The sequence below is a fragment of the Dysidea avara genome, chromosome 10 (genome assembly GCF_963678975.1).
Source record: "Dysidea avara chromosome 10, odDysAvar1.4, whole genome shotgun sequence".
Classification (NCBI taxonomy): domain Eukaryota; kingdom Metazoa; phylum Porifera; class Demospongiae; order Dictyoceratida; family Dysideidae; genus Dysidea; species Dysidea avara.
In genome coordinates this window covers 9958315-9975164 of record NC_089281.1, presented here as the reverse complement: position 1 = coordinate 9975164, position 16850 = coordinate 9958315, and the positions used below count along the sequence as shown (strand labels likewise).

The 16850-nt window shown below is 37.5% G+C and overlaps 1 protein-coding gene across 3 annotated transcripts in view; it reads left to right on the top strand.

Annotated features, from left to right (window-relative positions):
• Positions 1–16850, top strand: part of LOC136268117 (serine palmitoyltransferase 2-like) — a 54695-nt gene that overhangs the window by 15604 nt on the left and 22241 nt on the right. For all 3 annotated transcript variants that reach the window (XM_066063348.1, XM_066063350.1, XM_066063349.1), the window contains 8 exons: positions 164–309; positions 406–530; positions 2008–2101; positions 2159–2264; positions 8166–8223; positions 9820–9981; positions 13465–13591; positions 13692–13728. In XM_066063348.1, coding sequence (XP_065919420.1) covers positions 164–309; positions 406–530; positions 2008–2101; positions 2159–2264; positions 8166–8223; positions 9820–9981; positions 13465–13591; positions 13692–13728 — 855 coding nt within the window. The remainder of the gene's footprint in view (positions 1–163; positions 310–405; positions 531–2007; positions 2102–2158; positions 2265–8165; positions 8224–9819; positions 9982–13464; positions 13592–13691; positions 13729–16850) is intronic.

Genomic DNA, 16850 nt, shown 5'->3' with positions numbered 1-16850 from the left:
GTGGTCGATGAAGCACTGTTGGCCAGCTGAGAGTGTACTTTATGAAATTTAAAGTACACTTTTCCCTTTGATCTCGCCCACGCAAAATTCTATAATAGTCCTTATTGTATTGTGCAAGTATGATAGAAATGAATGTCTGTCTGTCTTCTGAATTGTATTGTAGATGTCCTGGTACCACATCAAAGGTTCTTAATCTTGGTTCATATAACTATTTGGGATTTGCTGAAAGTGGAGGACCATGTATGGAAGGAGTTGTACAGAGAATAAAGAATGATGGAGTATCTAGTTGCAGTAGCAGAAAGGATTTAGGTAGCAATGTTTTGTACCTTATGTGCTGATAAGCTTAAGACTATAGTGCTTATTAGTATTTGATAAATTACATTGATTTACTTTTGTTACCTTAAGGTAGTACCACTGTATTGAAAGAGCTAGAAGCCCTCACTGCTCGATTTGTTGGAAAAGAAAGTGCAATGGTGTTTGGAATGGGGTTTGCTACCAACTCAGGAAATATTCCATCGTTGATGGGAGAGGTAATACAGTGTAGATCACCACATGTATTATTGATAGGTAATGATGAAGCTGAAGGTCTGCCAATGTATTATTTAACAGTAGGGGTCCCCTTGTATTAGAAAAACTAATTTTATGACATATTTTCAATGGTACTTGTATCTGAATTTTTTCTATTAAAGTGTCATTAGGTGTTAGACTTTGTTTATCATGAGCTACAGTAGTGGTTTCAGGGATTGCAGTCTGCAAACCTCTAATAGAGCAGTCAACAAAAACCACCTCAGAAAATAAACTCATGAAACAACAATCAGAGGTTTTATTGTCAATCACTTAATTAACTCAGATAATGGTGATATTGCAGTAAAAATGGTCTAGGCTTGGTAATATTCAAAATATTGAATTTTATACAATTTGTTTCCTCAAATTCTAATTTTTGTTTCTCTGTTATATAGTATCAAAGGGACAGTCAAAGTTCAGCCTTTTGTGATGAATAGTCGTGGAGTTATAGCGCTGGACAGTTGAAATTAGAATAATTGACACAAAGTACTATCAACAGTATTTATAGTACTACACGCCAGCTTTTCTGTATAGAATGCCACAATCTGAACCTTTGCTATATTAGGAGCCCATAAGCACTACAAAGCACAAATGCCCATAAGCGCTGCAAGGCACAAATGCCTTGTGTCACTTATGGGCTCCTGACTATACAAAAACAAATAAATTAATTTAAAAAGGAAAATGGGCATCACTAGAAAAATAGTGACAAACAAGAAAGGATTATTGGTGTGGTATAGTAAACCACAATTCCCTATATTGACTTACAGTTAACAAGGGGGGATAAAGTCAAATAGGGATAAAATGTTTACGTTACCACCTCGGTGATCACTACCTGTTTTTTAAGCAATCCTTATTTTCCCTTTTTAAATTCCGGTTTTTATTTATCCAATGTGCATATGTATTGCTACCCAATTTGAAATTTTGACCTGTTTTATTATAATGGGTTGACTGGATTTAATAATATCAATTGCTTTAACCCATTTCAAAGCCAGTCATCCAAAAACTGGTCAACCATTGGTGACTGCTTATCTGTATCATACTGTACAATAGTATTGTTTATCACGGTTGATCACAGAGATTCACACCTTCTCACAAAATATACATTAAACAGAAACCAGCCTCACAAGCCTTAGAAGTATTGGTTACTAGGTGTAATATGTTTTCTTTAAAAGCTGAAACGCTTCCAATAGGTTGTTACAAATTAAAAAAAATATTTAGTGGAATTTTCTACTGACTGACTGACTAACTGATGCCTTCAGACAAGCGTAGCTCAATAACAGCTAAAGCTATGGGCTTGTTTTTTGTTCAACATCGCTTCAGCCAAAAGATGCTTTTGGAATACACAATGCATGCTTCATGGGCTTACCTGTGTCCTATTTTGTGTCGTCCTGTATGTTTGCTAAAGCCATTACATGGAGTTGTTCAAGTCTGTTTTCATTGCAGGGCTGTTTAATTTTAAGTGATGCATGCAACCATATATCAGTTGTGCTTGGGGCTCGCCTCTCTGGTGCTGCTATACAGAAATTCAAGCATAATGGTAAATAATATTGTTATATTTGTACTTACATAGTTTACAAGGGTTTTCTCTTGAAAGACATAGATGATTTGGAGAAGAAGCTTCGTAAAGCCATAATAGAAGGGAATCCAAGAACTCACAGACCATGGAAAAAGATCTTTCTTCTTGTGGAAGGAATTTACAGGTTTGTAAACTTAGTACTAATCCTATAATAGTCTGTGCTCACTGCTTTGATAGGAATTATTATTATCAATTGACAGTGGCTAGAACTGAAGGTCTGACAGCAACTTGTGCTGTAGCCTTAGGATTACCTAAACAGATGGACTAGACTTTTGGGTAGCCTACAGTTTGAATTCTTCCTTTCTTTGGCCCAGTTTTTGGTTTAATAATTATTTTACAGTCTCCATTACCAGCACCACACTCAGTCTCCTCCAGGAATATTATAGTGTGCCTCACAATATGTTGTTGAAGTGAATAGTACTTCCTTAGAAGTGTGTAACAACTTAGAGAATTATGAAATGTTTCACTATTTATTGGTTATTCTGTTACAAAACAAAACCTATTAGTAATAGCATAGTAAGTAATATTTGCACATTGTTGATTACTTTCAGCTATAGTTACTGTAGCTGCATGGTACCTGGTAGCACAACATCAATTTGTTACCCAGGCTATTGAATGAGACCAGTGTTTATATACGTGACTACCATTCACAAATCAACTTCATACATTAGTATTGTATTCTCCTTGATGTTTTCCTCAGCATTAATTTCAGAGATTCAGGCTTACTGTATAATTATGTGACTATCTCTGGGAAAACCGGTCTTATCGCCTATTTAAAAGTATCGAGAAACGTCGGTATTAAATATTCAGTGTGTTGTAGCTGGCCGATGGTGGTAGCTACCCATACCAAATTTTCACACGTTTCACAACAACTTCTTACCTTCCTGATCATCCACTGAAGAAGTAGTCAACAGCTAAGTTTCCTGCCATTTTAGATAGTTTTTAAACCGAGGTTGTCTGTATCAGGCCAGCTCCAGAAGGGTGGGAGGCGGGGACCCTGGAAGGCAGGCAAGATGGTGTTCAAAAATTGAAAAGAAACGTGCTGGGATGAATTAGGCCAAATTATAGGCCATTCAGAACTCAGAACTGGCTAAAATGAAAGGAAATTTACAGCACAGGTCATTGTCCAACACCACGGAGCTGTACAGCCACACACAGCCATCTCCTGGTTGGCCAGGGCTCCATCAAGACCCCAGACCACTCGTACGGCTCGCCACTGTGCTCTAGAAAAGCAGCCAGCAAAAGCAGACCACTTTACTCTGGTCGACTGTGGCAGTGAAACTTGATAGTGCATTCATTAAGCTTTGCGTTTGTGTGAAAAAATCAAACTTCCTGTCTTGGGCGATAAGAACGGTTTTCGTAGATCCAGTCACATATATACGTTCTTCCTTCATCAACAGACAAGTCGTAATTACACATAATAAAAACTGTTGCCCCTAGCAACCTGAATTTTACATTATTTGTAGGTGTCAATTTCTGAAGTAACCCCTCTACATATACAGGGGACAAGATATGACATTTAAAGATATATTGTCGAATTGGAGTGGCAATAGTTGCCCCTTCACAGCAAATATCATTTCACAGTATTTGTAGGTGTAAATGTCAGAAATAATCTCAAGTTTTAAAGTGGATAGTGCATATCACAGTACAGTAGTACTGTATAGTAGGGACCATACAGAATTGGGGTTTTTCCAGCCAAAAATATCACCCTAAAACCAGCCTCAATTTCCTTTCATGACAATTTGGCGGTATTGGTTAGGTACAGCCAAGCCCTAAAATGTCTTCAGCTCAACCCTAAACCTTCCAAAAGGTTTCTATGGAATTTTAAAAGTTTAACAGAATGTAATCTGACTAACTGATGCTTTCAGCAAACATACTCGACAATGGATATAGCTATGGGCTTGATTTTTTTTACTGTTCGACGTCATTTAGTCCCGAGATGTGCCTTTTCACCAACCGCAGTATGTACAATACATGCATCATGGACTTTCCTTTGTGCCCAGTTCTTTTCGTTGACAATGCAAGGTGTTCATTTATTCGCGATAGTGCATTAGTGGCTTCCTGCTAATAATTTATTTAGTATATGCTTCTCGATTTTCTGTGCTGGTCGCTCACGCTTGTTTCTCATGTGTTTGAGATTGACTGATTGTTCCATACGACGGGTGTAGGATAAGAACTCCTTTTTAGCAAACTAGAACAGACATGTGCTGATTAGTTGGCACAGTTTAATCGCTTGTGTTTCTCATTAACGAACTGCTTTGCTGCCCACATAAGTTGTACTAAGGTATTCATTTTATGAACTTTTCTGTTATTTGTTTGTTTCTTGTGTGTTTGAGTTCAACTGACTGTTCCAGACGACAGATGGATAAGAACTCGTTCTTAGCAAAGTAGACAGAAACATGCTGATTAGTTGGCACAGTTTCGCGCTGGTTTACTGTGTAAGTTCTTTGTTAAGCTACAGTATTTCATTTTATGAACACTGATGTACTGGCCTGTATACCCGGCTTGTTACAATTGAGATTGGTTGCTCAGGGCACTTTACACCTGCAACACTGACCAACCTATCTTTGTGCATGCAAATTACCATTAAGCCATTGTTTGATCAAGCTGCCAGAATTACAATATCCTACTCATGCTGACAGAATTTCCAGTGCTCGCTTCAGGAATTTTAAACTAGAGTAGGGATCAACTAGAATATAGTGCACCAATAAAAAGTACTGAAACAAGTTTGAGTTGGTATATTATGACAGCCAATTACTTTACACAAAAAGAAGTGAATATCCCTACTGTGCATTTCAATTACGGAAACTCCACAGCACTGTATTTTGTGTTACAGTAATTGGCTGTCATAATATACCAACTCAAGCTTGTTTCAGTACTTTTTATTGGTGTACTATATTCTAGTTGATCCCTACTCTAGTTAAAATTCCTAATTTTTTCTTATACTTGTAAGTCATAAGATATTACCATTTTGAATTGCCATACATATGTATGGGATTGCTGAGAATGGGCAACTCTTGCCCCTCCAATAGACAATGTACCATGAAGCCACCTAACTTCAAAGGCAAATTTCAGGGTACATATCTTATAAACCCTGGTCCATGGCCTTGATGTGGGAGCAGTACCGCCAAATTCTTTATATAAAAACTCAGGCCGAAATTGATTGTGGGAATTTATTATTGGTCACGTGATGAAAACTATGCATCCGATTTTGCATCAGATGGAAGCGATTTGTCACCCTTGCCATCCTATGAGTTGAGAAACATTGGGTTTAAGGTGAGAAATACGTAGTGCTATAACATATTCACAAGCAGTTTACTGTTTTCGAATATGGACCATGCCCACTTTTTAGCAACACAAGATAAAACACTCTACAGCGAAACTTACCCCTATAGGTATTTAGTAAATGTTGTAAACAGTTCGTAAAACGATGCAGCACCTTTAAAATGCTTGTAAAATCGCTTAATTGGACTATTCCGTGATACCCATAGGACTTGCCCATTCATGTTAACAAAAGTAGTCACGACGTTAGTTGTTGCTGTCCCATAATCGAATTTCACAAGTTGATCTATATAATAAATTCAGTGATTGGTCTCGTATTGGCTTGGGTGATTAATCGCCTGCAGACTCTTAGCCTGCAATTGGCATGGTACATATCTGTTGTATCACATGCCCTCAGGGCCGGAGCCCAGAGATTCTGAGTGGTCAGGCCATGGACTGCAATGGAGGTCATAGTCATGCACACTACATTTTATTGATTTGAAATTTAAATCAGATTATCTACTGTAATTTTGTTTGTGTGTGCTAGCTACGGCATGCATTAACATGCTAAGCTAAGGAAGTCTGGGGGCATGCTCCCTGGGAAAAATTTTGAAAATACATGTTCTGGAATGGCATCTGGAAGCTATTTTACATACATGGTCTCTTTCTGCTTTTAACACCAAGAATATATCCAGGTAATTTTGAGCTACTGTATACCAATTAATTCAATTTAATATATAGCTAGTAGCTAATTTTACTTTCATGATACAAAGTGAGTTTAGTTCTTGAGATACTGAAGCAATTTTGATTGTAATTGTTAATACATAACATGCATTATCAATTAGCCTATTGTGCAATTCTATGCAGATGGTTCACTGGAAAGTAATTTGAAGACAATTAAAATGGATATAATGGCTTAGATCAACCAGACTGAACCAGTGTAATAAGAGTATTGATGAATGCTCTATTAGACTATCACGATGACTGTTCTATTAGAGTATAATGTGATGACAGCTCTATTAGAGTATCTCGATCTTTTTGCAAATTCAAGTGACTGAAAAGTGCTGGCCCTGCATGCCCTCATGATTTGCCTGATATGTACACCCACGCTCTCGGTCCTGACAGCCCTCGAGCTTGGAAAATCACTTGGATCCATGACTCAACTGCAGTACTGCTGAAATGTAATGAGAGTACGAGCGATTAAAAAACTTGCTAATTAAAGGGCATGGCACCAATTTCACTCACGAGTATTCATCCCAAATGAAACAGAATGAATACTCGCAAAAAAATGGGTGCCACGCCCTTAAATTAGCAAGTTTTTTTGCTTGCACTCTTGCAATACGACATTACATTTGAGTGGTACTGTATTACATGTACTGTTTGGGAAACTGCAAACTTCAAAATGTCACATCTCGTGATCCATATATGCTATCCTTCTGAAATTTGGAGATGCTACTTTAGACATTGACACCTACATGTACAAATAATGTAAAATTCAGGCTGCTGATGGTAACGGTTAATTTCTCATTGTTATGAAATTTGTCTATTATAACACTGCACGAAATTGTTAGAAATTATGACTGCTCTAGGTGTTCATTGGAGACCCAGTGTTTATTTTAAACCGTACTTCTATTATGATGCTGTATACCAGACTGGCTAGGCTATATACAGTGTTTACACTGGAACCAAGAAAACACCATTTTATACATTGTATATCCTTAACTGGGTGTATCCGTTCACTGGACTGCTACTGGACTCAAGCTTTGTTTTTTATTTATTTTCTATTGTTATTTAGCCACAGAAACATTTTTGAAATTAAACATCATACAATACTGCATATCACCCCAAAACCAACCTCACAACAACTTCATGTGCCTTAGCAGGTATATCCAAGCCCAAAAGTCCCTTTAATGCAATCTGAAGTGCTTCCAATAGGTTGCTACGAAATTAAAAAAAAACTATTTATAGAAATTTTCTGCTGACTGAATGACCGACCGACTGACTGCCTGACTAACTGACTGCCTAACTGATGCCTTCAGACAAGCATATTCAATGCCAGCTAAGACTATGGGCCTGAGTTTTTTACGGACTTCAGCCCAACAGGTGTCTTTGTAGTACATACAGTTCAATACACACATGGACTTACCTTTGGCCTCCTTTGTGTCCCATTTCTTTTTGCTGACAACCCAAGGTGTCGATTTGCAGTACACTGTAGCTCATGATGGTTTCCCTATGTTTGTAAATGGGCATATCCATATTTTTTGTGGTGACAGGGATGATTACAGAGGCTCTTCTACTGTTCTTCGTTTGTAATGCTGTGTAACAGGCTGAACATAGCTGAAAGCAAAGCATAATGGCCACTTCACATAATCATTTTGATATACCATTGGGATTGTTTCTGTTTACTGCTTGTCAACATAGCAAACTGTATGTTCTATTAGAGTAATTGATTGGAGCTCTGTATTTAAATCAATGGGCTTCATTTATCTGAATTTACTTATTGTTGAAAATTTTGTTTACCTCTAGCAATGAAGATATTCAGATACAGTGTAACTGAGTATACACTCTATGTGTTTTATAGCAATGCAGTTACTCCTTTTTAGTACCCTTATAACTGTTGTATTCACTACCTTGTGTCTACGAGCTCCAGAAGGCACTAAATAATAACTGCTTTTTATTTGTTTGTTTGATTGTTATACCAATATAGTTTCTTATTTGCAAATGTTGTGAATGTGTATGTCTTTTATACTGTTTGTTTTAATAGTATGGAAGGTACAATTTTAAAGTTACCAGAGATTATCAGATTAAAGAAAAAGTATAAAGTAAGCTCATTGTTGTTTTATAAGTTCACATTAGCTATCACCATTACTCTTGCTTTTACTCATGAAAATTTATATTCACACATGCACACGCATTCTTTCTCAGGCACACACACACACATGCATGCACATGCACGCACACATTATAGCTAAACGGATTATAGTTTTAAATAGTATCGTGACTATGTTAGGGATTAATTGTCCACTAGTGTTTCTTCAGGTGTAGGCAGCCTCCCTTGTTTCACTACTTTTTATTTCTTTGATCCCTAATCAAACAAAATTCCTAATTTTTGTTTGTTTACATTTTTGCAACACTAAAGTACACCTGTATAGCTATCATACAGTACAGTCGTACTGTATAGTAGAGATCATGAATGCTTTGAATTTTATCCAAAAAAAATTGCCAGCCTCAATTTTCCTTCATTCCAGCTTGGCAGTGTTGGTTAAGCATAAAGCATAATCTTCAGAGTGGCCCCAATCAGTTTCAACAAGTTATAGATTTTTCTTCTATCTAGTTGATGCCTTCATTCAACGGTAAGTCAAGGAAATAAAAAGCAATGAAACAAAGGGGTTGCTTATACCTGAAGATACACTAGTCGACATTAAATCCCTACTTCAGTCTCCGCCAATATATTGTCAGGTGTAGGCAACCTCCCTTGTTTCTCTACTTTTTATTTCTATGATCCCTAATCGGACTTAAAATTCTTAAATTTTCCTTATACTGTACTTGTTTATTTACTTTTTTGTAACATGACTATGACTGGTGAACCCATGCATACTGCATTAGAATGGAAAGATTGATACCAGGCTTAATACTTTCATCTGTACGTGCACCATAACCATCAATTACTGAAATGAAATGGCCGTTATACTTCGTTTTCAGCTATGTTCAAATGTAGAGAAGCATCATGTGGTGCTACTGCGAATCAACACCTTGAGCTGTCAGCAAAAGATAAATGGGACATAAAGGAGGACACAGGTGAGTCCATGAAGCATGCATTGTATGTACTGCGGTATGCCAAAAGGAACCAGTCGAGCTGAAGCGATGTCAAACAGTGAAAAAATTAAGCCTGTAGTCTTAGCTGTTATCAAGTTACGCTTGTCTGAAGGTATCAGTAAAGCAGTCAGTCAGTCAGTAGCAATTCTACCAATTAAAAAAATTAAATTTCATAGCAACTTTTTAGAAGTGTTTCAGGTCACTTTTGGGCTTGGTTATGCCTAACCAATACTGCCAAGATGCCATGAAGGTATTGTGAGGCTAGTTTTAGGATGATATTTTTGGCCAGAAAATTCCAAACCCTAATATACAGTACGGTAGTACTGTATGATAAGAATCACCCATATCATCCATAGTGAATGGAGTGATTGCAGGGGTGTGCCTCTCATATGCTCTTCATTTGTAACGTTGTAAATGGCTCAGTAATTGATAGTCAGGACACACATTCAGTTGTACATGCAATTAATATGTGTCTGGTGCTATCCTTTCCTTGATGTAGTATGCTATTATGTTAACAACAAGTATATTACATTTGAGTAGGCATTAAAGAAGTTCAAATACCATCCAATTAATGAAGCAGTGTTTCTGTGAATTTATTTCAGGCTTATTTATACATTGATGAAGCTCACAGTATTGGAGCATTGGGACCAACAGGTCGTGGAGTATGTGAATACTATGGTGTTGATCCTTCTGAAGTGGATATTCTCATGGGAACATTTACCAAGAGTTTTGGCAGTTCTGGAGGCTATGTTGCTGCTAGTCATGTATGTTCCATTATACAGAATCACACATATTCTGTATGCATAGTACTGTGTTTGTGATTGTGGTGCCATGTTGCATAGTTGGGTGTAGGTTTTGTTGTGTTGTCTTTAACTAATTTGAATATAGCTTTTAAAAACTCTTCTATGTGTAAGAGACCATTTGGTACACACTGTCTTAACTCATGCAGTTTTTACTTCTATATACTACAAGTTTAAGGAAAAATTAAAAATTTAATTTTGATTAGGGATCATACAGTGTAGAAAAAAAAGTAGGGAAACAAGGGAGGTCACCTACACCTGCAGATATACTAGCGAACATTTAATCCCTAATCCAGTCCCAGTATACCCAAGACCAAGGGATTAAATGTTCACTAGTATATCTGCAGGTGTAGGTGACCTCCCTTGTTTCCCAACTTGTTTTTTGGATGATCCCTAATCAAACTTACAGTGTAAATTTTTAATTTTACCTTAAACTTGTTTATTTACTTTTTTTGTAACATTATTATGACTGGTGAACCCACGCATACCGCCAGTGTTGGGAGTAACGCACTACTAATGTAACGCGTTACGTAATATTATTACTTTTGTGGTGACTAAGTAATATAGCGAAATACGCTATAAAAACAGGTAATATATCTCAAGTTACTTTACGCACAAATGTAACGCGTTACCTGAGTAATATAGTTACTGTAACGAATCTAATATTACGACTACAAATAACGAAGTTACTAATCTCGCTAGTAATCCACTGAGTAATGCCTAGCCACAACGAAGTAATGGAGCCTACTAAATGAAGCTTATTCACCAGCTTCTTGCTTATAACCAAGATTTGCACATTGTCCAACAACGCAATTATGTCACGTGATAAGGTGGTAGTTTCACATGTGACAGCTTAAGGCTGTGGACACAAAGTAATATAATATGTAATATTATTATAGTTACTTTATTTTATGGGTAATATGTAACTGTAACTAAATAGTTCAGTTGCAAGTAATATGTAATATGTAACTAGTTACTTTTAAAAAGTAACTTGCCCAACACTGCATACCGCATCAGAAGAAATGATGGCGCCAGAAATAACGTTTTCGTCTGAATGTGCGCCCCAGCTATCAAGCACTGCTTCGAAAGTGCAGTGGCCATTACGCTTCGCTTTCAGCTATGTTCAGCCCATTACACAATGCTACAGATGAAAAACAGTGGAAGAAGTGCCTCTGCAACAATCCAGTTGCCACGAAAATATGACGATTCGCATGCCCTATCTTTCAATTACTGCCTCGAAGTGCAGTGGCCATTACGCTGTTCAGCCTGCTACACAGTGTTACAAATGAAGAACAGTGTTAGAATTGTCTCTGCATTTAGTCCAGTCACTACGGAAAATACGGACAATTTCTGTTTACAAACGTACTGTAGCGGAGCCATGCATCGCGCTACCGCAAATCGACACCTTGGGCTGTCAGCAAAAATAAATGGGACACAAAGGAGGACAAAGGTAAGTCCATGATGCGTGCACTGTAAGTACTGCGGTATGCCAAAAGGCACGTCTCGGGATGAAGCGACGTCGAACAGTGAAAAAATCAAGCCCATAGCCTTAGCCGTTATCAAGTTACGCTGACGGGCAGTTAGTCACCACAGTGCCTTTACCACATTATCTGAATTGCATGTGCTTTTCTTTCAATGTTAAACACTCTTCATTTAACCTAAGGAAAGTCTCCTACAAATGGTTAGACAAAAAACTCAGTGTACTAGGAATCATAGACATACAAAATTGTTTCAGCCTGGGGTTGTAAGTTGGCAATTGTTTCGCCACATTTGATTAGAGGTACAGCAGTGGCCACCTCAAGCTTTAATGCAATAAGACGTTTTGTTACATTCAGTTTCTCCTTTTTATTTAACGCCTTTTGTTTACGACCTGTAGGCTTTGCATCAGACGTGGTCTCGACGTGGCTTTAGGCTGTTTTCTTTTTTTGTTTTGTCACTTCTCATACTGGATTTACTTCGCCTTGCATGTCGCTACCTTGAGGTGTCTCTTCCACACAAGCTTCCTCACCAAGTTCTTCATCTTGCAATCGTTCCACGTGGAGCCGTGTTGAATTTTCTCCACATCTACTGGACTTGTCTATGGAGTTCTAGTTAATTAGACGTCTCCTCTTCGGATGCGTAGGGTGAGGTTCCTCCTGTTCTTCCCGGGGTTCTTCTTCACTAAATGTTACTGTGTCTTGGCACCACATCATCGATAAAAAGCACTTTTATGTTTAGACGCTCGTTAGGTGTGCACTGCTTGCAATTAATTTGTCAGCCTGATCATTCTGCTATTGTCACCAGAAGGTGTTAAAATCGCTACAAAGTGCAGTGTGTTTGGCTTACACACTGGCCGTTAGACACTCTCCTCCCCCTTCAAATATTATGATCTCTTGGTATCGCCCAACCCTAATCAGGATGGTTGTCTTCTTCTTCATCCAACGAAACCATATTATCAAGGTGTTAATTTTCCGTATCAACACTTTCTTTCATCAGCATATTTAGATGCTACAGAATTATTTCACTTCTGCCGAGCAAAAAGTGGCAACTTTAGTGGCATGTCTCTTACAAGTGAATGCAGTTCATCTAATGGTGACTTGTTCTTCATGAATCTTGCAGAGGATATAGAGCAGTAGTTGGGAAAAACCATTATAAACACTGTTTGGGCATCAGGTTGGTTATAACAAGCACAATTGGGCAGGTACCAGTGCTAGTTATAGGTAGGTAGCATTATCAGCACTAGTAGTGTTTATGAGTTAATTATTACTATAATTAGTTCTTGCTATAGCCAATCATTGAGCACTCAGTTGGCAGTGTTGGGGTAGTTACTTTATAAAAGTAATTCATTACTTGCTGCAATAGTAGCAAGTAATGAGCTATATTACATGTACTTGCAACAAAGACTATTTAGTTACATATTACTCATATAATGCAATTTATACTGACACATGCACAACTACCACCTTATCACATGGGCTTCATTGCTACTTTTTTACTTCGTTGTGGCTAGGTGTTACTCAGTGGATTAGTAATGGGATTAGTAACTTGTTCTTTGTAGTAATAAAATTAATTAATATTTGAGTCGTTACAGTAACTTCATTACTTGGGTAACCTGTTACATGTGTAAGTAAACTAACTAGAGTTTTTTTATGGCATATTTCATTATTTTATGTAGTTACCACAAAAGGTAATAATATTATGTATCACATTCTGTCAGTTGGATAACACAATGAACTTTCTAAGCACCCGAAATTGCTCCACATTGTAGGTGCCTATCATGTTGCCAATTAATTTTCAGTGCATTATAACAAGCAGAGTAGTGATTCTTGCCCATGTGGAGACATTGATCAACAAAGTATGAATTATGTGTCACTAGTGATTCAACAACATTACAAGTGACAATGGAATATATACTCACCTTACAGTCCTATGTAATATAGTTGTATACCCTCTGGTCATTCTTTCCAGAAAATTATCAACTTCCTCCGTCAAGCATCTTATGGAGCAACTTATGCCACTTCTATGTCACCACCAGTTGCACAAATGGCTATATCTGCAATGAAAATTGTTATGGGAGAAAATGGCACCAATGAAGGTATTGTTTTGTATTATGTATCACCATCTGTTGCTTATGAAGATTTTAACTTTTGATTGTGTACAACACCCATTATGCTGGATTAATTGTTTTCTGATAGGAAAAATGAGAATAGATGCTTTGGCTGAAAATACTGGGTAGGAAGTTATGTGTTATGTGTCTATGGTACAGTATTTGTGTGTGGCAAATGGTATAATTATAATGTGCTTGATATTTCAAAGTTTATTGGTAAAATGGGTTAATCCACATGTACATGTATAATCAATAAGGAGGTAAAACAGTGCTATGAAATTGTGTGCAGAGTCAGCCATCAGAAAACCACCAGCCAATTAATCCAAATTGCCTACTGTACCAGTTAAGGATGGCCAACCACTTTAATTTCCACTAAATATTCTAATAGAACAGTCTATCACTCTCATAGAGCTAATAGAGCACTTAAAGCGCTTTTCAAAATAGCACCAGAGAAGGTATTGTTTTATATTATTATTATTATTCTAGGACCGCGTCACATACAACCAAGTACATACACCAATGTGACAGCCCCCCGTGAGGCTATTAGGTGGTGAAGGCACGATCCCCAAATCATCTCAATATGTCACAGTAGTGACAGATATAACACAATAGTGGCATCGTAACTAAAGGCCACCAGTAGCTAAGTGCCAGTACATCATTGGTGTGGTAATGGTGCAGTCAGTGATGTGTACAAAGTATATGTATACAAAACATACAGGAGAGAACTATACATTATTGCAGTATTGTATGCAGCAATACATTGTAGTCAACATCACCAGATAAAAATTATTAGCCAATATACAGCACAGTATATCAACATCAACTAGAGCTACATAGGGTTCATCAGTGGTGTAGCAATGGCACAGTGATGGTTGACACACTATAATTATGCATACACAACTTGCAGGAGATAGCTACACAATACTGTAGGAGTATGCAAGCCAGATGAACTAGATAAAGGAAGACAGCCAAGCCAACCAGAGCCTAGTAGCTACGCCAGGTGAAGGAAAAAAAAATTAAGCACGTATTGAATTGCCTGACACCAACACAAAGGAAGTTTGCCATGCCAGCTGCACAAGACAAAATTGTTTACTTGTATTTTATATGTAATTGTATTGTAAAGAGCGTGGCCTATGTTTTAATGCTTTCTTGTATTGTTTATTTACGTGAATGAATCCACTGGCAGCTGGCATGGAGACTTGAGATGTTACAAACATAAAAACTTACTTGTAGTCTTCTTCTTTACACATAAAGTGGCCTCTGGCTCTCCTGCATGGGCATCGCTAATCTACTCCTTCGCGCAATCTGTAAATAATTAAGCAAGGGCGTGGTACTGGGCGTTATATAGAATTACACGTACAGAAGTGACGATTATATGTTTGTACCTTCATTCACAGGCGAATCTATCCCCGGTTAGTTCATGTTTTTAGACCTCGTAGTTTTCGAGAACATTATTTATTATTTATTTGTTCATTAATTATTATTTATTTATTTATTTATGACGTAATATTTTAACCGCATTTCGTATTATCTGTAGTACTTGGTTGTATAATAATGGACAATTAAAATACAAAATTGATTAATAGGCCAAAGGCCTTTGACAATGTCCATGTCCAGTTTCTCTCCAATATTGGTCTAGTGAGTATTTGAAAGAAGATATTGTTTTTGCCAGAACTACTTCGCCAGGTAAGTCATTCCATTGTTGGATTATTCTAAAGTTGAAAAAGTATTGACCAATGCTTCTGCTAATTCTTTGTTTAAAAAGTTTCATTTGATGGCCCCTGGTAACACTGTCTTGTTGTAATGTAAAGATATCTTTTGGGTTAATTTGATAGTATGAGTTTAATATCTTAAACACTTCAATTAGGTCTCCTCCTTGTCGTCTACAAAAAAGTGAGTGCAAATCTAGTTCTTGAAGTCTAGCTTCATAAGATAGTGTAGAGATAGATGGTATCAGCTTAGTAGCCCTTCTTTGAACCTTTTCTAGTACGTCAATGTCCTTTGCTAAATGAGGGCTCCAGATTGGGGTACAATACTCTAGATGCGGTCGAACTAAAGTTTTGTACAGCAGTGTAAATGATGGTGCTGATCTATTCTTGAAACTATGCTTCAGTCTTCCCAACACTTGGTTAGCATTATGTACTACCTACCACCTGTTTTAAACTTTTGAGGAATTTTCAACTAGAGTAGGGACCACATAGCACATCGATAAAAAGTACTGAAACAAGTTGGAGTAGTGCACGATATTAAAACAATAAGAGGTGTTATATCCCTCTATGCTTACTTGTTTGTTAACTTTTTTTGTAAATAATTATTATGACTGGTGAATCCACTCATACCGCATCAGAAATGACACTGCGCGCCCCAGCTATATAAATTATCATCTGAAAAGTTAAGTATCCATTACACTTCGTTGTCAGCTATGACTATGTTCAGCCCGTTACACAGCATTTCGGATCAAGAACTGTTCAAAAAGCGCCTCTGCAATCCATGCATACCAAAAGGAGAAACGGTGCCGCACACCCCAGTTATATCAATTGTCTGCAAAGTAAGTATCCATTACGCTTCGTTGTCAGCTATGTTCAACCTGTTGCACAGCAGTACGAATCAATAACTGTTCGAAAAGCACCTCTGCCATCAAAACAGCCACTATGAAAAGTAGACGATTTCCGTTACAAAGAGAAGCCATCACGTGCTACCACCAAATCAACACTTTTTGCTGTCAGCAAAGATGATGGGACACAAAGGAGGACACTGGTAAGTCCATGAAGAATGCATTGTATGTACCGCTGTATGCCAAAAGGCACCTCTCGGGCCGAAGCGATGTCGAACAGTGAAAAAATCAAGCCTGTAGAATTAGCCCTTATCGAGTTATGCTTGTCTGAAGGCATCAGTCAATCAGTCACTCAGTTACTTACTCAGTCAGTAGAAAATTCTGTTATATAATTTTTTTTTTATTCGGTAGCAACTTTTTGAAAGCATTTCAGGTCAATCTGAAAGCTTGTTTGTGCTTAATTTTACCTAACCAATGCTGCCTCATTGTCGTCAGGGAAAGTTGAGGTTGTTTTTTGGGCAATTTTATTTAGTGGGCCACGCCTACTCCTTTGTGGTCCCTACTATACACTACTATTGTAGTGTATGATGAAAATGAAAATATTATATACTTTGGCTGAAAAAAGTACCGCTTCAGTTGTAGTGCCAGGATTGAACTCTATGCCTTCCAGTGTACATGGACTGTGTGCCTCAT